The sequence below is a fragment of the Schistocerca gregaria genome, chromosome 4 (genome assembly GCF_023897955.1).
Source record: "Schistocerca gregaria isolate iqSchGreg1 chromosome 4, iqSchGreg1.2, whole genome shotgun sequence".
Classification (NCBI taxonomy): domain Eukaryota; kingdom Metazoa; phylum Arthropoda; class Insecta; order Orthoptera; family Acrididae; genus Schistocerca; species Schistocerca gregaria.
The window spans coordinates 762,601,720-762,627,155 of NC_064923.1; the positions used below are offsets into that span (position 1 = coordinate 762,601,720).

General features: G+C 42.8%; 2 protein-coding genes across 3 annotated transcripts in view; one reads left to right on the forward strand and one right to left on the reverse strand.

Annotated features, from left to right (window-relative positions):
- The window catches only part of LOC126365828 (E3 ubiquitin-protein ligase KCMF1-like), a 111,506-nt gene extending 107,646 nt beyond the window's left edge, over positions 1-3,860 (reverse strand). The window contains exon 1 of one of the 2 annotated variants that reach the window (XM_050008455.1): positions 3,672-3,860. In XM_050008455.1, the coding sequence (XP_049864412.1) occupies positions 3,672-3,687 (16 nt within the window). In that variant the 5' untranslated portion in view covers positions 3,688-3,860. The remainder of the gene's footprint in view (positions 1-3,671) is intronic. The other variant, XM_050008454.1, reaches the window with a different exon arrangement.
- The window catches only part of LOC126365829 (dihydropteridine reductase), a 51,406-nt gene continuing 29,828 nt past the window's right edge, over positions 3,859-25,436 (forward strand). Inside the window, exons 1-3 of the mRNA XM_050008456.1 lie at positions 3,859-4,002; positions 23,558-23,641; positions 24,656-24,761. Coding sequence (XP_049864413.1) covers positions 3,859-4,002; positions 23,558-23,641; positions 24,656-24,761 — 334 coding nt within the window. The remainder of the gene's footprint in view (positions 4,003-23,557; positions 23,642-24,655; positions 24,762-25,436) is intronic.

Genomic DNA, 25,436 nt, shown 5'->3' on the forward strand with positions numbered 1-25,436 from the left:
TTACATTCAGTTGTAAAACTGTTTCAAATGTTATATTAGTCCCAAACAACTACATATGCAAATATTTTTGTTCTAGTTTCCCAGCTTGGTTTGTGCCGTTTACTTCCACATCAAACACGGCAGCATGCTTAGACAGGCTTATGGATTCATTCACTCATCTAAAATGTAAGTTTTGTTACTTAAAACCATATAATTTTAGGACTAAAATAAAATTACTACAGTATTTTCACAGAAAAAATTGCAGATAGATGAATTATTGAAAAAATATTTAGCAGATACTGACTTGAAATAAACAGGTCGCTATAATTAGTGAGACTACATTGACATATCTGTAGACTTACTGGAAAAACACATACGAAGAAACAACTTTGCTTTGATGGTCTCACTGGAATTATTTAACACTGAATGCAATATAAGAGGAAGGTTTCTGTTTAGCCTGAATATAAATCAAATTGAATATAAGAAAAACAGCAAACTTAGGAAGACTGCATTAACAGAACAAAATGTGCACATGAATTAAACAGATAACAACATTTACTAGAATTTCATCAAGTCACATTTGAAACAGTTATAAATATCTAACTATGTGCAGGTACTGGTATGTTACGACTTATGAATAAACCGTTCAACTTTCAGATAGTATCAAGTTAAGAACACTGTATAGTCTATCAGACAAAGGAGTCCAATTCAGGAATTAAGTACACACTGCTTGAAATGTGCACTTCAATTTTCTGCAGCTTATTTATTGCAACCTTGGAAAAACTTGAACGTACCACATACAAAAAATGTATATTAAGAGTCTCCCAGGATAACACAAAATGTCTAAATACCAAGTGCTGACTTCTAACAGAAATCTGGGAAAATGATAAGATGCAATCTTAAGTAGAGAACCTCCCTCTTCCTTCCAGTATCTTCTTTTACAATTGGTTCTCTTTAAGCTCGCCAAATACAAAGAACAAAGCAACAACTAACAAGACCGTCATTAATAAACAGTTACTGTTGGGTGAAGAAATAGGACAACAATGTACTAAAAACAGAAACACCCAAATAAAGTTATTCTGGGTCAAAAGGAATATTCAATACTTAACTGGCTTAAACCAATGACATAATGGTAATGTGATGTGATGTCACTTTCTGGTGTGTACTGTCACTGTTTGGTTGTCAGTTGGCTAAGCCAACAAGTGTGAAAGCAAAAAAACCTTGTTGTGGTGACAGACTGATTTCTAACTCAGCCATTGGGGGATGGGGGGTGGGATGTTACTGATATAACATTATAGTCGCCATGTTTATGACATTTGTTGCACGTCATTGGTCAAAGCTGTAAACTAGTACTGAAAATTCCTCTTTTATCTGCCATATGTTGAAACCAATGCAAAACAGGCCTACAGTAGATGCAAACAGAACACCACAAGGAGTATCTATAAGTTAAGTTACTTTCATGTTCCATTTTGCATGATAAATAATCACAATGTGAAATGAGTCATTTTAAATTCACATTGAAAATTAATCTATTTGTATTCTAAACGTCACTATATAATTACCCCCACCCCTGAAATGAAAACAGAATAACAGATTAAGTTAGCAATTCTTACCCACCACCTTTTACGTGTTACAAACATAGATTTAATTCTTCTACGAAATAAAAGGAGTTGTCAAGGAGAAACTTTTTTCAATTTATTTTCAAATTTTACCTTGTTGCCAGACATTTTATATCACTGGGTAAGTGGTCAAAAAATTTTGTTGCAGCATTGTGTACCCGTTTCTGTGCTAAAGACAACCTTAATATTGAGTAATTAATGTCATTTTTTCTTCTAGTATTGTAAGCTTCCAAACTACACCAAGCCCACACAAAACAGGAACAGAATCCTGACTGTTCAACTTGACAAGGACTGAATGACTGACTGCTGAGGATTAGGTGTCATGGGTCTTTATACTCCAACAAAATTAACTCTGTACAATAAAGACTAAGTTCTTTAAGAAATTATGTGAACCTTGACTAACGGTTCTGAGAATATTTCCTTTTCTGCATCTTTTGTACCATTTATCCAAATCGCTTTTACTTCAGAGAGTTTCAAAAGTAACTAGGCCCACTCAGTTTGATACATGGGTTGTATACAGTTTTTGTTTTGGTAGAAAGTAGCACAGAATTGTTACAAAAAACATTTCCTTTGCAAGGTTATGCTGTTAAAGCCACCACAGCCTTGAAAACGAAAATTATGGAAAAGAACATATTGCACGAGAGAGTACATCAAGGCAACAAAAAATTATAATATTATATACTAAATATTTTAGTTGGGTTTAAAATCACAAGTATACTAGTTGATTATGTTTGAAAAGGGTTGAAATAATGTGACCTTTTCTTCACCTTTACCGTACAAACTACATTTTCAGGGTGGTGGTGTGTTACAGAAGCAAGTTTCCGAAGATACATTTTAATTTACTTTTGTGTAATAAGTCTGCCACGTGCAAATAGTGTTAAGCGTAACAGTCTTAGTGTACCTTTATTTACATGTTGAAACGTTTAAGTGGAAATTCTTTGTGGAAAAAAGACTACGCCGAAGACATTCTGCGAATGCAGGACTCTCACCCTAGTATGAGAGCATTTCCATTATCAGGAGGTAACAACAGGAAGGGAAGCTATCATTTCCAGCTACAATATCAACATCTAGCATCAATTGGAGGATTTTGATGTAAACAGTATAGCTGTCAATGGCTGGAGAATATTTTTTTTCAATTCTGGAAATATAATTTGGTAAAGAAAATAGCACTGAGTAAGTTATATCTTCAAGTTTCTCCGCATATCTGCCACCTTCCAATTACATAATGTAAAAATAAGAAAATATACTATTATTTTACGAACATCAAAATATTTACACAAAAATTGTTTTACCAATTAAAGAGACAGCATGATGTACAATATTATATTTTATTAACTCAGTAAACAAACATTTTCCATAGTACAACTAAAACTTAAGAGCGCAAAGACATTAGTAATCCATATTCAAACAGCTCTTACTCGTAATAACAACTTGACAACAGACGGTAATGAAGTGGTATGAACGTCATGTAAATGTAAAGATGGGCAAAAAAATTACAAAGAAAATGAATACAGTCCGAGATGGATCTGTGTAAACTACTGGTTGCGCTATCGAGTTCGGAGATCAGCCACTGAGTGCTCACACTTTGTACAGATCATATAAAACATCATTTATGACATTAACATTTAAATGCACTAAACAGCAGACTGGCATACTGTAGCAGCAATTCGCACGCAATGCAGCTCATATTCTCACAATCTCGCTCGCAACCAGGATAAACGTTGTCTCCATTATGACGTGTTCAAATTATTAGTGAAAGGAAGGTCATCAAATTTTATCTCAACAAAGAAATTTTCAGATGGGGTGTAACATTTTCAATATTATTTCTAATAAGTGCCTACGGCAGTTCACACTTCACTACAAATTTACACATCATTCTGCGTGTCAATACGAAAACCTGCAAAGTTACTGTTCGAAGTACGAAACGCCTTAAGAAAGAGACTTTCTTCTGTTGAAAAAAATCCCGCAATGTTTATTCAATGTTAAAATACAGTAGCAGATCACGCCGTTATTATATTAAGTCCACAGGAGGAATAAACCCTGTTCTCTGACCTGTGATACAGTATCACTCACCTTCATGTCGGGACATTTCAGAGAGTGCTCGAAGCCCTCCTAATTTTACCTGCCCTTAGTGAATTCCTTGGATTCTACGCTATCGATAATATCTACGTATACAAATATATATTCATCAGCACAGTCCCATCGACGAAAATTTCTCAATATAGCCCCATCTCTAAACCTAACCCTCAACTAGGCCATAATGACGTCACACGAATTTGTGTCCCATCATTCCATACGGAATCACAGAGGAGAAATGGCTGAAAGGATTGGACGTGTTTTCGTTTACGGAGGAAAAGGCGCTCTTGGCGCGGCTTGTGTTCAACATTTTAAAGCTCAAAAATGGGTAAACACTCACTTTCTTAATTATGTAACTATGTTTAGAATATGAAGATCATATAGATTCGTGAAGATACTTGAAAGAGATATTTTCTGTGAGAAGCCACTCTTACTGGATGTAGAAAGCGTATCCACATTGCATTCGATGGATCAAAAAAAAAAAAAAAAAAAAAAATACTAGGTACATCCAGTTGTTTTCCAAATTAGCGATATAAGACCATGAATAGCCAAGAGCTCTACGGTGGTATGTCGCCGTGAAAACGTCTCTGATCTTTCGGAGCAGGTGTTGCAGCCTCGCATACGGATAGTATTGTGGTTGCTAAATTTATACGATGTTAGACTTCCTGAATTGGAAGCAAAATTTTAGAGATGTATCGAATATCTGCCCATAATGAACGGAAGGTGCCCTATTAATGCGGTCCTGTTGATATGCGTGTATATTAGAAAATTGTATGTCAATTTAGGCAATTCGAATTAATCCGCTAAATGTGTTAGTCTGCCAAATTGGTGAACTTGGAATTTTACATGTTTCGAGTAATGGTTACGTTAAATTATACGAACGTTTAGTTCAATCATACGATTGCTGAAAACTGATGAGTGTCATTTCATGCGTGCTTATCTGTAGCCTACCCATCATTTCACGTCAAATCAGCCAATTTTAGAAATAGTTTCCGTCTGGCTATCTCAAATTTTGTTTAAACTTTTACCATATGCTGTATGCTGGCACCAGCGCCATTAGCTTGAAGACAGACGATGAGAGTATTATCGTGAATAGTTAATCACGTTTTACAGCCCTTTTAACACTTAACTTTTGCAGTGCGAAATCTGTAATTTGCTGTTTCTACCCAACTATTGGCGCTATGTTCAAATATAACAAGGATGAGGTCAGTGAGGTGACACATGTTCCACAGCTGTTGCTCAAAGTTCGAGAATAAACAAATACGTGACCACCCCAGTTTCAACCATTGATATTCCAGCCTAAAACTTTTTTATGTCAAGATATTCGGTTATCTATCAAGACAGCTGATATTAGACCACATGATGAATATTAATTTCAAGATTGTTCACTTAGCTTCAAACGCAAGTAACTTCGTCGAAGTATACACACTCATTTGATACAGATGGATCCATAAGAATCATTTAATTTTCAGTGCCATGTAAATGGGAAAATGAAGTTGGTCCATGATAGCTTTGCTACTATCAATTTGGAAAAATTGTTAGTAGCTCTGTAGCTATACAGGAATAGTCATAAGTATGACTCTTCTTACGGGTTCCCCAGCCTGAATTGGGTCACTTTATCAGGTTCCCAAGTCTGTTACAGTGTTTCTAATCAGGTTTTCAAGCCTACTGCTGGGTTGATACGATTCTGAAGCCTGAGCTACTCTGTAGTATTGATTAGAAGTTTTGTTCAATTTTGAGACAGTTTGCACAGGGAACTTGTACTGGCATCCCATCATTGTTTTGGATGGAGCAGGAGTGTTGGCAATAATGTGTTGCTCTGAAACCCAGCAATAGTCTTTTCTATCTGGACAACAGAACAAACATGCAGGGCCCTCGGGATGCATGAAGTCTCTTAGCACATTATTCTATTACAGTGATAAGTCATAGATGTTCCTAATTCACAATTTATTCTCATAAATTAAAAATGTTTTCTACAAAGCAGCTTCTGATAGGCTGATCAAAGTTAGCTATAAAAGATGCTGTATCATTTAAAAGTTTGCCGATAATTTTTTTTAAAATCTGTTGGTACAGATTGGTGATTAGCTCTTATTCCAAAAAAGGTTTAGCCATTTTCAAACCTTTCCTTTTGAGCCAATTTTACAGTATCAACTTCAGCCCCTTCAACAAACAGCAACTTGTTTCCATGCATGTTCTCATCACAAAATATGAACAAATGACATATATATCACTGAAGGCTTTTGCTGTTGCACCAATTCCATCACATGGTAATTTACCATGGTATGTCCCAAAGAATTTCTATTCAGTGTTGCTCACAAAATCATTTGCATGATTACATAAGATATTGTTCATGAGATTTTTGTGTTGGACGACAGAACCCACACTAAAAATAATTACTGACCCTGAGCATAATTACTTTTGCATTCTAGGAGACCACTCATTGATAAGCAGAAGCATTGAGTTTTACATAGGCATACACAGAGAGGAAGAAAACTTGCTAGCTTTCGGAGTAATCCTTTCATGAGCTGGAGTAAATACACACACATGTGCACATATGGCCTGACATGGTGCTGGCTGGATTGACAGTACCTGTAATGCATTGTGGCAGATGGACTGGTTGTGTAGGGTGGTGGGTTACATTGGGTGGAGCTGATAGGAGGAGGAGGCAGGAAGAGGGATTGGGGGTGGGTGGCTATCAGCTCAGAGGGAGGCAGACCGGCTAGGCAGTTTTCCAGATAGAATGTGGCTGGGAGGGATGGCAGGTATGTGGGCTAGGCATGTGATGCACAATTGGTGGAGATGTTTGGGAGCAGCATACACAAATAGCAATGTAGGATATGAATTGGGAGGGGTTGACAGGATGGAGGCAGGGGAGACTGTTGGGTGGAGCGTGCAGGAACAATGAGTTGCCATTGATTGAGGCCAGGAAAATTATGGGAGTGGAGGATCTGTTGTAAGCATAACTCCATCTGTGTAGTGCAGAGAAGCTGCTGCTGGAGGGAAGGATCCAGATGGCCTGGGTTGTAAAGCAGCCATTGAAATTGAACATGTTATGTTCAGCAGGTGCATGTTGTGCCATAGAGTGGTCCACTTGACCACTCATTCAGGTTGACAGCTAACCCAATGACTGCACCAGAGCTTGTGTATGACATGGCTGCTTTCACAGGTGGTTTGGCTACTGATGGGTTAAGATAAGCCTGTGACAGGATCCTCAACCCCTGGTCTTATTCAGGTTCATTGATGGTAGATTTTGACTTCACCACTTCTTCGAGTGGTCCTCTTCTATACAGCGTGCCATGTTCTTGGTCGTTGACCTCCGTCTCTCTGATGACTCCATCCACAACTCTGTCCACATTAAACCTAATAACCACTAACAGTTCCTGCATTTTGATAGCTGCCATCATTTCTGCACCAACATCATGACTCTCCTCCAGTGGAATGTTCACGGCCTTCGGTCCCACAAAGAGGATTTACGGCTGCTTTTAGCATCGCAGCGTCCCGTTGTAGTCTGCCTCCAGGAAATGAAATTGAGCTTTCACATTTCTTGCTGGTTCATTGTGACATTCCCCTGAGGTTGGCATTCCATCTTATGGGGGCGTCATGCTGCTCATATGGGATGACATTCATAGTCAACCCATCTCCCTGACTACCCATCTTCAAGCTGTTGCAGTTCACCTTTTCTTCCCCACCTGACTGTTTCCCTCTGTACCATTTATGTCCCTCCATCATTTGATGTCACCAGGGCAGACATCCTTCAGCTTATTGGGCAGCTATCTCCCCCATTTCTGCTACTCAGTGACTTTAATGCGCATCTTCGCATTTGGGGGTCTCCCTGAACCTGTCAGAGAGATGCTCAACCTCTTCTGCTTTAATACCCACTGTCCTTTCGAACTTCCAGCACACCTATTCCCGTTTGGATCTATCCTTCTGCAGTGCCCAGCTTGCCCATCATCTTGAGTGGTCCATTCTTTCTGATGCCCACTCGAGTGACCATTTCCCATGTGCTATCCCTTTGCTGACTCCTACCCAACCTGTGTGTAAACCGAAATGGCAGCTTACTAAGGCTGACTTGTGGGTTTACTCTTCCCTGGTGACCTTTGAAGAAAAGATTTCCCCAGTTGTGATTACCTCATGGAATCTCTCACAAACGTTATCCTTACTGCTGTGGAATGTTCCATTCCTCACACTTCCTCTTTACCAAGGCGTGTCCCAGTCCCTTGGTGGACTTAATGCGTGCTGCAACGCAATTTGCGCATGGAGATGTGCTCTCCGCGTATTTAACCATCATCCTATGATGGCGAACTGCAGTCATTACAAACGGATGCGTGTAAAGTGTCATCGCATTCTTTGGGATACCAAAAAACCTAGCTGGATTTCATTCTCTAGTTTTTATCTGTTTCACCCCTTCCGAAACAAAGATACATTCACCAAATTCCGGTCTGACAGAGTTGCAAACGATGTTATCGTGGACACCTGCTGGAGAACTGGTATCCTCCGTACTCTTTCCACATGGGACTTCCGTAGCCACCTGCCCTGTTTCCTTCAGGAATTTTTAAAAGTCCCAAGTTTTTAAGGTGAATGTGGGTGGTTCTGCCTTGTCGGACACCTTTATCCAGGAAAATGGAGTGCCTCAGGGTTCCATCCTGAACATTGTCCTCTTTGCTATTGCCACTAACCCTATAATGGCCTGTCTCCCACCGGGCATTTTGGGCTCCCTTTTTGTTGATGATTTTGCCATCTATTGCAGTTGTCTTTGGACCTGTCTCACTGAGCAGTATCTGGAACAATGTCGTGATTGTCTTTACTCCTGGAGCATCGACAGTGGCTTCCGTTTTTCCACTGACAAAACCGACTGTAGGAATTTCAGGTGGCGCAGTTGCTTTCACCCACCGTCTTTACATCTTCGGCCTGTTGCCCTTCCATTCATTGAAACTACAAAATCCCTGGGGTTCATAGTAGATAGGAAACAGCCCACTTTACGCGGCTGCTCAGTGTTCTGTGCGTCCTTAATGGTGCTTTGTTTATGCATCTGCATGTCCATCCCTCTTTCACGATCTCAGCACTATCCACCATTGTGGCCCCCATTTGGGCACTGGTACCTTTTACACTAGCCCCGTTGAGAGTCTGTATGCAGAAGCTGCTGAACTACCACTGTCCTACCGCTGTGACTTTCTTCTCAGCAGGTATGCATACCGTTTGTCTGCCATGTGTAGCCACCCATCCTATGCCTCCTTCTTCGACGATTCCTTTGATCGCCAGTATGGGGCGCATCCCTCTTCTCTGTTACGTTCTGGAGTCCGCTTTCAGCACTTGCTACGGTGACTTGACTTCATACTACCTGCAACTTTCCCGATGGGTGTGAACCCTTCACCACGTTGGCTTTGTGAAGCGGCCCATGTTAACCTTGGCCTTCATTCTCTTACTTAGGACAGTATTCCAGCCTCACTCTATCGCATTCAGTTTCACGACCTTCTCATGGAACTTCATGATAGTATCTTTGTATGCACCGTCATTGGCATCTGTGTCTTTCGATATCGGCTTCCGGCACAGTGCTCGGTATTTACAGCCAAGCTCTTCACCCTGTATCAGGCTAGGAGTACATCCGGTGACACAGACTTTTCAATTGTGTCCTCTACTCAGACCCTCTCACCGAGCGAGGTGGCGCAGTGGTTAGCACACTGGACTCGCATTCTGGAGGACGACGGTTCAATCCTGTCTCCGGCCATCCTGATTTAGGTTTTCCGTGATTTCCCTCAATCGCTTCAGGCAAATGCCGGGATGGTTCCCTTGAAAGGGCACGGCCGATTTCCTTCCCCATCCTTCCCTTCCCTCACCCGAGCTTGCGCTCCGTCTAATGACCTCGTTGTTGACAGGACGTTAAACACTAAGATCTTCCTCCTCCTCAGACCCTCTCAGTGCCCTTCGAAGGCTATGTGCACTGTACACCATCCATCTCTTAGTGTAGTGGGTCCAGGAAAACTGTCACTTACTCACTCTTGTTGGAGCCACTGTGATGTTTATGTGGGTCCCTGGTCATCTCGTTCCTTCCGCGTGCAAGTTGCTGCGTCCCATAGTTCCTCCCGGGTCCAGGAGAACGGGGTCCCACAGGGGTCTGTCCTTAGTGTCTCCCTGTTTTTAATTGCGATCAATGGGCTCGCTGAGACGGTGGGATCGTCCGTCGCAGCTTCGTTGTATGCAGACGACTTCTGCCTCTACTACAGCTCCGCTGGCATTGCAGTTGCTGAGCGCCAGCTGCAGGGCGCTATCCGCAAGGCGCAGTCGTGGGCTGTAGCGCACGGCTTCCAGTTTTCGGCCGCTAAGACCCGCGTTATGCATATCTGCCGGCGTCGCAGGGTTCATCCTGAGCCACCCCTTTACCTTGACGGTGAACCTCTTGCTGTGGTAGAGACGCATCAGTTCTTGGGACTGGTATTTGATGCCCGGTTGACTTGGCTGCCTCATATTAGGCAGCTTAAACAAACATGCTCTCCGTTGCCTTAGCCACACCGGATGGGGTGCCGACCGGTCCACCCTTCTCCAGCTGTATCAAGCGCTGATCCAGTCCCGCCTTGATTATGGGTGTGTGGCTTATGGTTCGGCATCGCCATCAGCGTTGCAATTGCTGGATCCCATCCATCACTGCGGGATCCGACTCGCCACAGGAGCATTTCGGACAAGCCCTGTTGACAGCTTACTTGTGGAGGCTGGTGTTCCTCCATTGCGGATCCGGCGCGACCGACTTCTGGCCGCTTATGCTGCCCACGTTTGTAGCTTGCCAGGGCATCCCAACTACCGTCTCCTGTTCCCGCACTCGATCGTCCATCTTCCAGACAGGCGGCCCCGGTCAGGGTGTACGATCGCGGTTCGCATCCGGGCTCTACTGTGTGGGATTGAGTTTTTTCCTCTCCCGCCTGTTTTTCGGGCCAATCTCCGTCTGCCCCCTTGGTGTGTGCGCCGACCATGCATTCGGCTGGATTTGGCACAGGGTCCGAAAGACTCGGTCCCTCCTCCGGCCCTCCGCCGCCGCTTTGTTTCTCTCCTTGCCGAGTTTCCCGGATCTGCCGTGGCCTATACCGACGGTTCGATGGTCTCTGGTTGCACTGGTTACGCTCTTACTCTAGAGGATCATTGTGAGCAACGGTCGCTGGCACCCGGGAACAGTGTATACACTGCCGAGTTGGTTGCCATCTATCGCGCCCTAGAGTATATCCGCTCCCGCTCAGGTGAGTCCTTTGTCATCTGTAGTGACTCCCTGAGTGGTTTACGAGCTCTTGACCAGTGCTTTCCTCGTTCCCGTCTGGTGATGGCCATCCACGAGTCGCTCCATGCTCTTGCCCGTTGCGGCCGCTCCATGGTCTTTGTTTGGACCCCAGGTCATTTCGGCATCCCGGGCAATGAGCGGGTTGACACGCTGGCTAAACAGACAGTGAGTTCACCGGCTCTGGAACTCGGCCTTATGGAGTGTGATCTCCTGTCGCTTTTGCGCCAGAAAGTGCTTGGTGCCTGGGGTGACGAGTGGCGCACCCTGCCCACACCCAACAAACTTCGGGCGGTGAAGGAGACGACCGGTGTGTGGCGCTCCTCCATGCGGGCCTCTCGGAAGGACTCTGTCGTCCTCTGCCGGCTGCGCGTTGGCCACACGTGGCTGACGCACAGCCATTTGTTGCGCCGGGAGGACCCACCGCTATGTCGCTGCGGGGCAGCACATTTTGGTGGACTGCCCGCTTTTAACAGGACTCAGGCAGACGTTTGCGCTGCCTGATACCCTCCCTGCCCTTTTATGTGATGACGTTGCTATGGCGGACCTCGTGTTGAGTTTTATTCGGGCAGGGGGTTTTTATCGTATGATTTGAGTGTTTGTCCTTTTATTTCCTGTATTGACTTGGGCCTTTGGCCTGTGGTTTTAAACTGTGGGTTTTAATGTCATTTGGTGGTTGGCTTTTCCTTATTTTCATGGTCGGCCAACCACCTTCACACTCGGTGTGATTTTAGTTCCGTTTGTCTGGTCTTTGTCTGTCTGTCTTTCTTGTATTGTGTCGTCCCTTGTCTCAGTTCTCCGTTTTTAACGACTGACAGTTTTTATTTCGTGTGATTTTATTGTGGAACAAGGGACCGATGACCTTAGCAGTCTGGTCCCTTCAATCCCACACCCAACCAACCATCCCTGGTCATTTCGGTATGCCAGGAAACGAGGCTGCTGCGAAGGCTACAGTCCTCGTACCTAAGCCCGCTAGTTCCTATATTCCCTCTGATGATCTCTGTGTTGCAGTCTGTCAGGAGGTTGTGTCCTTTTGGGATCGCCAATGGTCCTCCAGCCACGGGAATAAGCTCCAGCTTATTAAGCCTCTCCCAGCAGCTTGGACAACCTCCTCTCAGCCGTCCTGCCGGGAGGAGGTCATTTCAACTGGACTGTTATTGGGTACTGCCTTTTTAGCCATCGTCATTTGATAAGTGGCGCTACCCCACTACTTTGTACACATTGCACCCAAATTTTAAATGGCCATCACTTCCTGACAGAATGCCCATTTTTTTTTAACTGTTAATGTTCTCACTTGTGTTTGCCGATCGTTGTTTTAGCAAATGACGCGTGGGCTGTCGACTGCGTTTTACTTTATCTGCTAAAGGAATATGGTGGAGGCCATTTAATTTTTAGTTTTGGACCTTCGTTTCTGTATGGTTTCTTTCTTAGCCCTGTCTCCATGTCCCTGTTTTTAGCTGACTTCTCTTATGTCCATTGGGACTGAAGTAGAGTCATTTTTTAACTCCTCCCTGTCTTCGTGTTTTATAGTTTTGATTTGGGCGCGTATAACCCCAGTTGTTTTTTTGTGCCCTAAAGCAAAACAAAACCATACCAAAATTTCCCGACCAAAAAATGCCTCCCATACAGCTTAGCCACCCATGGATGATATATCTGCAGTGATGCAAACTCCGTTGCCCATTATACTGAAGACATTATGAAGACCTTCACAGACAGGCAGTACCCCCCTCCCCAAAACCTAGTGCACAAGCAAATTTCTCCACACACACACACACACACACACACACACACACACACACACACATGTGCATGCACACACACAAGAATCAGCTACAAAATAATCGGGACCTCAACACTCAATGTCACCCTGGACTGTAGTAACTGGACCATATCCTTCGCCAGGGCCTTCTCTCTTTACGCACTGAGATAGGGAACATCCACCCCGATATCCTTTCCACGCTTCCTAAAGTGGTGTTCTGTCACCCATACATCCTTCACATCATCATAGTCCACCCATATGCCACTGCCACTTCCAACCCCTTGCCACAGGGATGATATCCCTATAGCAGACCAAAGCATGAGACCTGCTCTATCCATCTACTCAGCTTCTCCTACTCCAACTGCCACAGGCTTATGCTACCCCATCAGAGGTCATTGCCAGCTGTGAAAGCAGCCCTGCCGTATACCAACTGTGGTACAAACACTGCACAACTTTCTATGTAGGTATGACTACAAACCGGCATGGCCACTGCCAAACTGCTGCCAAGAACAAAGTTGAACACCTGATAGCACAACATGCACAATTTCAATGGCTGGTTTACAACCCAGGCCATCTTGATTCTTCCCTCCAGCACCCACTCCTCTGAACTACACAGATGGGAGTTATCCTCTCAACACATCCTCTGCTCCTGTAATAATATTGTCCTGCCCTCTGTCTCAGGTAACCCAATGTCCCTGCACTCTCCACCCAACAGTTTCCCCTTCCTCCATCCTGTCACCCCATCCCAATTTCTGTTCCCACGTCAACTACAGTGTGTACTCCTACCCACTCACTGCCTCCTACAGTCATGCAGCACATGCATAGCCCGTATACCTGTTACCTCTCCCTCCCCACATTCCTTCCTGGCAAACCAGCGGCCTCTCCCCGAACCCCTAGCCACCCTCTGTTAATCCTCCTCTGCCTGCCTCTCCTTCTATGCACCGCATCTGATACTATCCCCATCACACCACCAGTCCACCTGCCAAAATGCAGGCACTGTGTAATGTCATTGTGTGTGTGTGTGTGTGTGTGTGTGTGTGTGTGTGTGTGTGTGTGTAAACCTGTCCCTTTTTTCCCCCCTAAGGGGAAATCAGCTCCCGGGATTGGAATGACTCCTTACCCTCTCCCTTAAAGCCCACATCCTTTCGCCTTTCCCTCTCCTTCCCTCTTTCCTGATGAAGCAACTGTGGGTTGCAAAAGCTTCAAATTTGTACGTGTGTTTGTGTGCTTTTTATTGTGTTTGCCTACCAGCACTTTCTCATTTGGTAAGTCACAGCATCTTTGTTTTTTAATATATAATCTCATTTTTTGATATGTCTGGATCTGGGCTCATCTTTTAGGTTGGAACTCATAGTGGTTTGCAAAGTGGATGGCCCTCCCCTTGTATTCGAGTAGTCAGCCACCGCGGGTATCTGCCATCTTTTAATTCTTTCCACTGCTTTTGTCCCTTTTTATCGTATGATAGATCTGACAACGATATTTTTGTTGTTCTGTGTGTGTGTGTGTGTGTGTGTGTGTGTGTGTGTGTGTGTGTGTGTTTGGTTTCAGGACTTTGTTTACATTTTAATTCTTCAGCTTTTTCTACCCTGGCTATCCCATAGGAAGAGGGACAAGCCAGATATCTAGGAGTGAAACAGTTTGTTCAATACTTAATATGTACTCAAACTAATGGGGTTACTTTTACTGCAATGAAGGCAGTATGTTTTGTGGAGCATATTGAAGATAAATTTGGAGAAGTTCAGGTGATTAGGAAAAATGAACAATGGACTGCTGTCAATTAAAACTACTTCTGCTGTACAATGTACAAGTCATCAGGTGTGTAAACATCTGGGTAACATACTAGTGATCATTGCCCCACACAAGACTTTGAATATGATCCACAGAATCATCTTGCACCAAAACCAACTGCTCCAAACAGACGAGGAACTATGAGATAATCTTGAGGGACAAGACACACATTTTCATGTGTCCAAAACAGTCCAAGGATAACAGAATAGGTATAGGTGCCTTTATGTTAACCTCTGACGATAATTTCTCATGGAAATAGCCGCGGTGTGCAGGTGTGATGTGAAACCTTATGTTCCACTGCCCATTAGGTGTTTTAGATGCTTGTGCTTTTGTCACATATTGTCCCACTGCACAGTGGATCCAAAATGAGGCGACTGCAGACAATCACTCCACAAAGGTAGTCCTTGCGAACAACCACTGCTGTGTGTCAGTTGCACTGAACAGTATTCTTCTCATTCACCAGTTTGCTCAGTCTTCAAGAAAGAAAGAAAAAAAAAGAATACACACCTATTGACAACGTGTCATATACTGATGCATGTAAAAGAATATGAATGCCTACATCCCGTTGGTATGACGCCCAGTTGTACAAAAGTCATAGCAATCATTCCCACTACCTGGAACAGGTTTCTCCTCCGGCATCTACCAGTGATGGGCTTTCTCTCAGCATCCCTCACCCCCAAAAACCCACATATCAGAGACTCGACACCAGCTAATGGTTGTTGGTTCTAGTCCTGCCCACTCTTCATCCATCACCACAATCGTCGCGGATAGCCCTTCGGAAGAATACAGGCCACCAAAGGTTGCGGCGACGGAGGAGGAGGAGGAGAATTCGATCAAGGCTGTTCTGGTGAACCCAGAGGTGTGAGAACCCCCCACACTCTCGGATTCTGTGGTGTTACCAGTCCTATTGAATCCTTAACGCCAAATCTGGACAACCATAATGTGATAATTTGCTGGAACTGTCATGGTTGTCATCATCTGCCGGAACACCTTTACCTTATTCATTCTCTTCTGTGTTTTGTGTTGCTCTACAAGAAATTCACCTCACTGATGACCATTCCCCAATGCCCCTTGGCCATTGTGCATTCTTTGGAAACATGTTGGCCCAGGGAGGGCATCTGGAGGAATCTGTACATTGGTTCACACAAAAAGTGGATTCCCTATCATACCACCTTGGAAACAGTAGCAGCACAAGTTCAAACAACCTCAGTGATCAGTTTTTTCAGTTTTTACATACCCCAGGGAGGCCACCACCTTGTGATGACCACCTTAATCCAACATCTTTCCCCACTTTTCTCCCACTTGAGGATCTCTGTGTCCATCGCTCCCTGTGAGGGGAGTATCACGTTCTATTGTAGTCCCCTTATATTTGAGCAGCTTCTAACTGACCCTGATCTATCTCCCCTCAGTGATAGTACTCCTACCCACTTCAGTGCTGCCCATGGTACTGGTTCTGTTACCGATCTAACAACCTCCCTCTCGGCCTTGTGGCTTCACTGCTTTGGTCATCATTAAGGGACGACCTTTGTAACAGTGACCACTTTCAGAAACGCCAAATGGCAGTTGCATACATCTGCTGTTACCTTTGCCTCCTCTCATATCAAACTGCTCAACAATGTTGTACAAGATGTCTCCGGTGTGTTCACTCACTGCTAATCCCCTTTCTGCAGATCCCCTCCACCACTGGCTCATGCCATGATGGACCAAGACGTTGCAACAGCTATTCAGGTTCACTGGAGATTGCTGTAACATTTTAAATGACATCCTTTACAGACAAAACTTAATACTTACATGTTTAAGTGACTTCATGCTAAGGCTCACTATTTAATTAAACACATTAAGAATGATTGCTGCTACATCTCCTCCCTCAGTACGTATCTCTCTTCATCCCAGGTGTGGGCCAAACTGTGTAGTCTTCTGAGCTGCCAACAACTGTTCCAGGTCTTGTCCTTCAGGGTGGTCTTTTTACCGAAGTGTCAGTTCATGCTGAACACCATGCAACATGCATTGCATTATCATCGGAATCCTCTTCTACTACAGAAACGACAAGTTGAAGACGTGCCCATATGTTCTAACCACCCCAAACCAAATCATATAATGAACATTTTATTGACTGTGAACTGCTTCAGACTCTTGCTTCATTTCATGATGTGGCTTCAGGCCCTGATTCATTTCATAATCATATGATTTGGCAGGACACTTAGAAGATGCAACAAGTCCACTAAAGAGACAGCTTACACTACACTCGTTCGTCCTCTGTTAGAATATTGCTGCGCGGTGTGGGATCCTTACCAGGTGGTATTGACGGAGGACATCGAAAGGGTGCAAGAAAGGGCAGCTCGTTTTGTATTATCACGTTATAGGGGAGAGAGTGTGGCAGATATGATACACAAGTTGGGATGGAAGTCATTACAGCATAGACGTTTTTCGTCGTGGCGAGACCTTTTTACGAAATTTCAGTCACCAACTTTCTCTTCCGAATGCGAAAATATTTTGTTGAGCCCAACCTACATAGGTAGGAATGATCATCAAAATAAAATAAGAGAAATCAGAGCTCGAACAGAAAGGTTTAGGTGTTCGTTTTTCCCGCTCGCTGTTCAGGAGTGGAATAGTAGAGAGATAGTATGATTGTGGTTCGATGAACCCTCTGCCAAGCACTTAAATGTGAATTGCAGAGTAGTCATGTAGATGTAGATGTGTAGATGAAAGTTACTCAGTGGCTACAACTACTTAGTCTCTCTTGATAGTTACTGACAGATTAGTCTTGTCAATATGCTCTGCAAATTGCTTGAAAGGATGGATAATTATGCTGAGTTCTCGAGTCTTGGGCGTTTTGTCCTCCTATCAGTTTGCTTTCTGGGAGGGATGATCCACAACTTACCATCTGGTCCAGTTGGAAGTAGCAATAGGCTTTTTCGAAATGCCAACACCTCATTGGCATACGACACTGTTTGGGCTCATGGCATTGTACTTAATCTCTGAGTGGGGCTTTTGAGGTACCTACAATTTTTTTATCTGTTAGTTGTTATTTTAGCAGTTGTTCAGGGTTCGAGTTATTATCAAAATTCACTCAGCTCTCCACAACTCCAAGAGAATGGCATCACACAGGGCTCTGTTGTGGATGTCTCAATCTTCCTCTTTGCCATCAATGGGCTGGTGATATCTGTTGGGGTGCTGGTCACTCCCTGCACTGTATGTTGACAACTTTTGAATTTGGTACAGCTTCCAGTGAGTAGTTTCAGCTGAATGCCAGTTTCAAGGCACCATCAGATGGGTCTCTGTGTATACTCTTTTCCATGGTTTCCAATTCTCTTCTGCAAAAATGAAGGTCGTGCATTTCTGTTGTCATACCACAATCTGTCCTGACCCAGACCTCGACTTGGGTATCCAACACTTTAAAGTTGTTGCACATTTCTGTGCAATGGACTTTACTTTTGTTAAAAAGCTGACTCAGCAACCCAATATTCATCAGTTAAAAACTAGTTGCGTGCAGAACTCATAGTCTTATCAGCCGAAACATTATGACCATTGCCCATTGTGACATTGGATGCTGCCTTCTGGCACTGTGGACACGTGACGCAGTAACAAAAGTGTGTAAGCAAAGCAGACACGAACAGGGGATCACTCTTGTGAAGATACGGGCTGCAGATGAGAAATCCATTGAGATAAGTGACTTTGACAAAGGGCAGATTATTATTACACAGTGTCTGTGAATACTTATATCAAAAACGGAAAAGCTGGTCAAATGTTGATGTGCTGCTGTTGTGAGCATATGCAGAAAGAGAGGTTGGAGGACAGTGAAGCTACCACTAGGTGCTAAATGGTTGTACGTCCACAACTCTTGACAGAATGTGGGGTTCGAATGCTTGTCTGCTTTGTAAAGTAGTATAGATGGTGATCTGTGGCATGTCTGCTGAAAGAGCACAATGCTGGTGCACACACAAATGTTTTGGAGCACACCGATCATTATGCATTGTTGAACATGGAGCTCCGCGGCAGACAATGCGTGTGTGTTCACATGTTGACCCAACAATGTCATCAGTTAAGATTGCAGTGGGCACAGGGTCCATCGGGATTCAACTGTCGATCAATGGAAACCTGTCAGCAGCTCTTCAGATGAATCACATTTTAACACTGAGTTGATGATCGTCTCCACAAGTGCTCTCATCAAGATGAATGCCGGCTCAAATCGTGCAGCACACCACAGATGCAGGCTGGTGGAAGCAGTATTATGCTATGAGAGACATTCTCCTGCGCTTACATGGGACTTGTGATAGTACTCAAATACTAGCTGACAGCTGTGAACCACCTGCTTGATGTCTTCCCTGACAGCGATGACATCTTTTAGCAGCATAATTGTCCATGTCTCGAAAGCAGAATTGTGCTACAGTGGTTTGAGGAGCATAATAGTGAACTTACATTACTATCTCGGCAACCAAATTCGCCTGCTGTAAATCTTGTGGAACCCATCTGGGTTGCTATTGGGCACCGTAACCTCATTCACAAATCAGCATCCTGTTATTTATGTAGATTACATACGCAAAATCAGTGGTGTATTCTGTTCCAAAGACAGACAAACAAGCTACTAAGCAGGTGGTCATAATGTTTTGGCTCATCAGTATATATCAATTAATGAGACATTAGCATCCTTTGACGTAAAAAATGTCTACAGTAATGTCCTGCTAAAGGAAACTATTGAAAGTATTAGACATAATCTGCTATCCCATAACAAGGTCAGCACTGCGGAGTGTACTGAACTAATTGAATTTCTAGATTTTGTTTTAACTTTAAATTTCTATCTTCAATGACGAAATATATTATCAACAAGATGGACTTGGGATGGATAATAGTCTAGCAGCTAGACTCTAGCTGGTACTTTAGAGTATATTTTTGTGAGCAATTTATAAAGTAAATTTTTTTGCCAAGTTTCCACAGCTAAAAAGAAATGATTTGTTATAAACTGTGTGTTGATGACATTTTATTACTGATAGAGGGTGACACCAGTGAGCTTAGCGCATTTGCTCAAGCAGTAGGCAAAATGCACCCAAAAATAACTTTTACTACAGAAGCTGGGAAAGGTAATGCCATTAACTACTGTAATCTTACTACTAAGAAAGTTGACAGCAAACATAAGGTTTCAATTTTCAGAAAAGCTGCATGTACATGTAGTATCATCAATGCCAGTTCAGGCCATCCTCCATGACATAAAAAATTCTTCTTCACCTCAAATGATTCACCATCTCCTTCACCTGTCTGTAAAGAAGTAAATGATATGCACCCGTACAGTAACCTAAGGAAACATGTAATAAACAGCAGGCAGACGCACTCTCGCCTAAAAAATAGAACCAATAAAGAACAAACTAAAAGCATTCCTATAAAATTTCAAGGCAAGAGTCCCAGCACATAGAAAAATGTTTCAGAAAATTTAATGTTAGATGTTGCTTTCTCAAGTTAACAACACCCTAAACCAGCAAGTAAAACATAAGCCGAAAAGGGTGTATGACAAATTTGAAGGCTCTAGAGTAGGCAGGATTGATTGTAATAACAGTGATAAATATCATATCTACCAAACTGGCTGCTCTTTTAACATGAGCTTAAGGAGAATTCACAGCCATGTAATGAAACTGCTTTGGGATTGCATTAATCAAACACTGGTCGTACTATAGGGAGCAATGAGAATAGTATACCTATTCTCTGCATGGTGCATAAAGACCAAATGCAACTTGTTAGAAGAGCATGAAATTTATAAAGTGGAAAAACAAGAGCCAACAAAAGTAATAAATGATCAGAGAATTTTGTACACAATGCCTACTTTGCTTTGTTTGGCAAATGTTCCACTTTAATGACTGAACACCTCTCTTCTATATGTCTTGTCTGTTTTACTTAGTATAGAGTGTCTTACCTATTTACTTTGTTTTCTTACATTGATCATACAACTCTGGTGTTTTCTTATCTCCTTCTCTGTTTATGTAATATATTTTATTAACTAGATAATCTTGTTAATGGTTTGGGATGGTGTTGTATATATTTTCTTGGGATGGCGTGTCACAGGTTATGAGGGGCCCTCTGGTGGTTATGTTCCTCTAACCTCTTGTCGCCTGTGTGGCATTCTGGTGGTAACACCAGCAGAGGGTACTGATTGTTTACTACAGTCTGCTTCCATTCATGTGGGTTCTTTTGCTGTGTGTTTTTTCATTTTTATATTATTCTGTGTACTCTGTAATCTTGCTCTTACAATTATGTCATAATATTTTCATCTAAAATTCTCCACGAGAGCATATCAGAATTATTGTCACTTAACTATTTCCTTTTTAACAATCTAACTTTTGTCATGTTTTAATTTATTTACACTTTTGTACTGTAATCACTTGTATTACTGATTGTATTCTTATTTTTATTTTATATCTTACAAATATATCATTGAAGAATATGTGTATGCCTATATTAGCAACAGCATGGAGAAGGTCCGCTGGGCTATGGGCGCACACAGCAATCGTGCAAAGCCCGAGACTGGAACCAGGGTTCATTGTCATAAACAAGGATCACTGGAAGACCTTCCACAAAAAAAAAAAAAAAAAAAAAAAATTGGAGAGAGCAAGAATAGAGACCTTGGTACTGGCTGTGTGGAATTGGACCATGTCGGAAAGCACGTCAATGGCAATGGACCTGTAAAATCAATGTGGATAAGTTCCCAGTACTGGGTTGCTGGAAGCTGCAGAGAGAATAATGACCTGGAAGCTGCCTGTTGACTAGTGCACTGGGGAAACAGTTTTCCAGCTCTCTGTCAATGGTGGGACAGTAAACATGTGTGCTAGCCAAGACTTTAATGCATGAAGCACCTCAGTGGCCATTGTGTAAGAGCTGTAAAACCTCCTGCTGCAAACTCCTGGAAATGATTGCCCCCAGGTAACTGTATCATCTGTGGAGATGAGGAGGACCCCCTCTAAGACTGAGAGACAGTGGCACAAGATAGATTAGTTGCGAAGAGGATCGGAAAAGTAGCCGAGAGGATAAGATGGCAAACCTTGTTGTAAGAGGCAAACTACCTGCCTGCGAATGGGGTTGCCTTATATGTCTGGCACTAGCGAATGGAAAACTGTCTACTACGTGATGGGAGGGGACATCAAAATGAAAACATATGAGCTCATCCCGATCGGGCTCAGGGTCTGGCCAGTGGGCATCTGGGATAAGGTGCCTGCACCCCATGGGCACATGGACTAAATAATGAAATTAAGGGCTTGTGATTTACAATTAGTTGGAATTTAGTACAATACAAGAAAATGTGAAATTTGCTGAACCCCATACACAATAGCCAAGTGTGTCGTCCTCGACCTGAGAGTACTGGACCTAAGCTGGACTAGGAGTTTTGGATGCAAGCGCCAGTGGCTGCACTGAGCCGTCTGCATTCCAATAGGTGAGGACAACCTCTATTCTGTGCTGTAAGGTGTGCATAGCCAAAACCAATGGTTTGTTGGGATCTAAGATGGGTAGACACAGTGGCAACTGGAGGAGTTCCTTCAATATGGTGAAGGGCTTATTGCGTACTGGAGACCAGGCAAAGGGTGCGCGATGGTGAACCTCCCAGGAATGAACCAGTAGTAATAGGCAATTTTACACACACACACACACACACACACACACACACACACACACACACACACACAAAGCCTGTATTTCACGCAACAATGAGGGATGTGGTAGGTCCTTAATGACCTTGACAAGACTCTCCATGGTTAGGATGCCCTACCTCAACATGACATGGCTCAGATATTCAAGAGATGGTTGGAAAAATTTGAACTTTTGCAGATTTGCAACATGGACCCACGGTCCAGAGTTTTTGAAAGAGGGCCCAGAAGTTTAGCAGGCAGTTGCTCGTAGTATGTCCTGTAAAGACAATGTCATCTAGGTAGTAGAAGCCATGGAGAATATTGGACATGATCTGTTCCAGGTAGCATTTAAAAATTGCGGGAGAATTTATCAACCCGAACATCAATTGTAGGTATTGATAAAGACCAAATGGCATGTTAAAGATCACGACATGCTTGGATTTATCATCCAGGGGAAGTGGTGATGTGCCTTGGAAAGATCAAGTTTGGAGGAGAATTGACAGCCTGCAAAGTGTTTGAACAATTTGTCAGGAATGGGCAGTGTGTGTGTGTGTGTGTGTGTGTGTGTGTGTGTGTGTGTGTGTGTGTGTGTGTGTGTGTGTGTGTGTGAATTTACGATAGCTTTAAGGTCACCACAAAGGTACAATTTGCCTGTGGATTTTTTAACGATGACAACGGTAATGACCCATTCCCATGAGGAAATTGGAACCCCAGTCACAAGAGAGGCGAGCTGGTCCAGCCCCACCATGACTTGGGATCAGAGGGCCAGGGGAATTTGCCCAGCGCAAAAGATCCAAGATGAGCTGACTATTTCAAAGTTATGTGAACTTGAAAGTCTGTGGCACACCCTAGGTGTTTTGCAAAGATACCCAACATTCTGAGCAGAGTATCCCAAGACTGATAGTGGACCTCAGCAAATATTATCTGTATGGAGTCCGTGACCAAAAAGCCAAAGGCCTGAAAGCCATAAAACCCAAAAAGGTTAGCTGGACTAACATTGTGGATGACAGTAACTAGGTAAAGTCAGTGATTTGTATGTAACCTCTACCATAAACTGCCCAAGCAAGAGGATTTGCTGTTTACCATATCCTGTGAAATGCGTGTTTACCAGAGACAGCTGCGGAGAGCCGAGGTCTGAATATGAGCGTTAAGCCGGAAAACTGTTATGCCAGTGTCCATCTGTAGGCTAAGTAGTGAAAAAAATAATTGAAAAGTAAGTATTTAATAATGGTTATTACTTGCTTTGCACTACTGACATTTTTGTATTTTTAATTTCCACAATGTAAGAGTGTGAGTACTATTTTGTGGTGGATCATATGTATATATCCTCAAGACTATCTATCCCTTCCTCACCATCCTGAGAACGTATATTTATTTGGTTATTTATATCCAAGATAATGATCCCACATATTAGTGTTGTGAAATGTGTATAGTTTGTAAATATTACAATGTTTTAATTGTTCTGTTTCAGTGGGTTGGATCTATTGACCTGAAAGAAAATGAACAAGCTGATGCCAACATTCTTGTGAAACCTGAAGAATCTTGGATTGAGCAGGTATCAGCACAGAGTAACCCAAAGAACTCATAAATTGTTGGTTTTTTTGCTTTGTCTGAAGACCTCTTGCTGCACATAATGTGGATGTATTTCTCATTAGAGCAGTTATTTGGCTATGTACTTTTATCATTAAATTTGGATTTTAAGTAAGTGTGCTCGCAGATGAAGAAAAAGACTGCTTTGGTGAGGTCCCGCAGAAACTAAAGTGAACAGTTACTGTTCCTAATTGTAGTGTTGAACATCACAAATTATAAAAAAATAAACTTCCTGGCAGATTAAAACTGTGTGCCCGACCGAGACTCGAACTTGGGACCTTTGCCTTTCGCGGGCAAGTGCTCTACCATCTGAGGTACCGAAGCACGACTCACGCCCGGTACTCACAGCTTTACTTTTGCCAGTATCTCGTCCCCTACCTTCCGGTAGCTCAGATGGTAGAGCACTTGCCCGCAAAAGACAATGGTCCCGAGTTCGAGTCTCGGTCGGGCGCACAGTTTTAATCTGCCAGGAAGTTTCATATCAGCGCACACTCCGCTGCAGAGTGAAAATCTCATTCTATAAAAATGTAGGTTACAAACATACAGTAAATAACATATCTTAAATATAGTTCACTATGTGTGCCAGGAAAGAGCAACAGCAATTCCACTTGAGTGATTAGTCATATATTGAAGTTTGCAAGAGGCAGTGCACTGATACAAGACGTGACCTGTTGACTAGTGTCGAGTTTTTTTAGCATGATTAAGTCCAATCTGAAGTAATACCTAAGTGTATATATAAGTAAATAATTGCTCCAAGTACCCACTCTTCCACGTCATATGTAAGGTTACCATTAGCTTCTCAGTTTCCAATATGAAATGTGCACATGTGGCTCTTTACAGGGTTTGTACTGGCTGGTTATGACATACCGTGAAGTGCCGTTGTCAGTACTAGGGTTTTACTTAGTATGCTTAGTTTCTTCAAAGCATCTCTTTGAAGTGCTTTGTAAACAAATGAACTAAAAAACATTTTATTTTGCAGGAAGTGTATGTCATCAAACAGATTGGTTCTCTCTTAAATGGTGAGAAAATTGATGCTGTAATTTGTGTTGCTGGAGGATGGGCTGGTGGAAATGCAGCCTCGCCAGGTAATTCATTTATTTCCATCAAAACAAATACTACAAAATATATAATATGCCTAGAGGAAATTTCTACATGAAATATCGGCAACTGGAAACACACAGGAAAATGTAAATTACTGCCTTTCACGATCAGGAGCAGCTCCTCATGGCAGAAGAGAGGAAAGATTGGATACCACTTGTCACTTTTCCTGCACCTTTATGCATTATAAGTGTCTTTCTCCAACTATTTTTTCTAGTGCGGCAGTAGGAGGAACCCCGGTTCCAAAAGAAGCAATTTTACATCTTCCCGCACATTTCCAAATGATTCTGTTTGACAGTTATGCTTTCTCTATCAGTTGTATTTTCAGGATAATGACCTCTTTCGTCTATGTAGTGTGTGTGAATTTTTAACGATATTGTGACTATGCTGTACAACCATCATTCTGAGAGTCTTCATTGTGAAATCTTTCAAGAGCTGCCCATCTCCATCTCTGCCTTGACTGTGATTTTTTTTTTTTCCTCCTGCTTATTTCTTTCTGCCACCTAACTCTCAATGTTTTCGTATGACAAATGAAGAAACACACACTGTTTTCCCATTATCTTTTTCACTGTTTCAGTGCACTCTTGTGATACTCAGCCTTATAGTTGTTCATCAATAATGCCGGGACAGAAAATGTGAAGGCATGAAAAGTTCGATAAAGT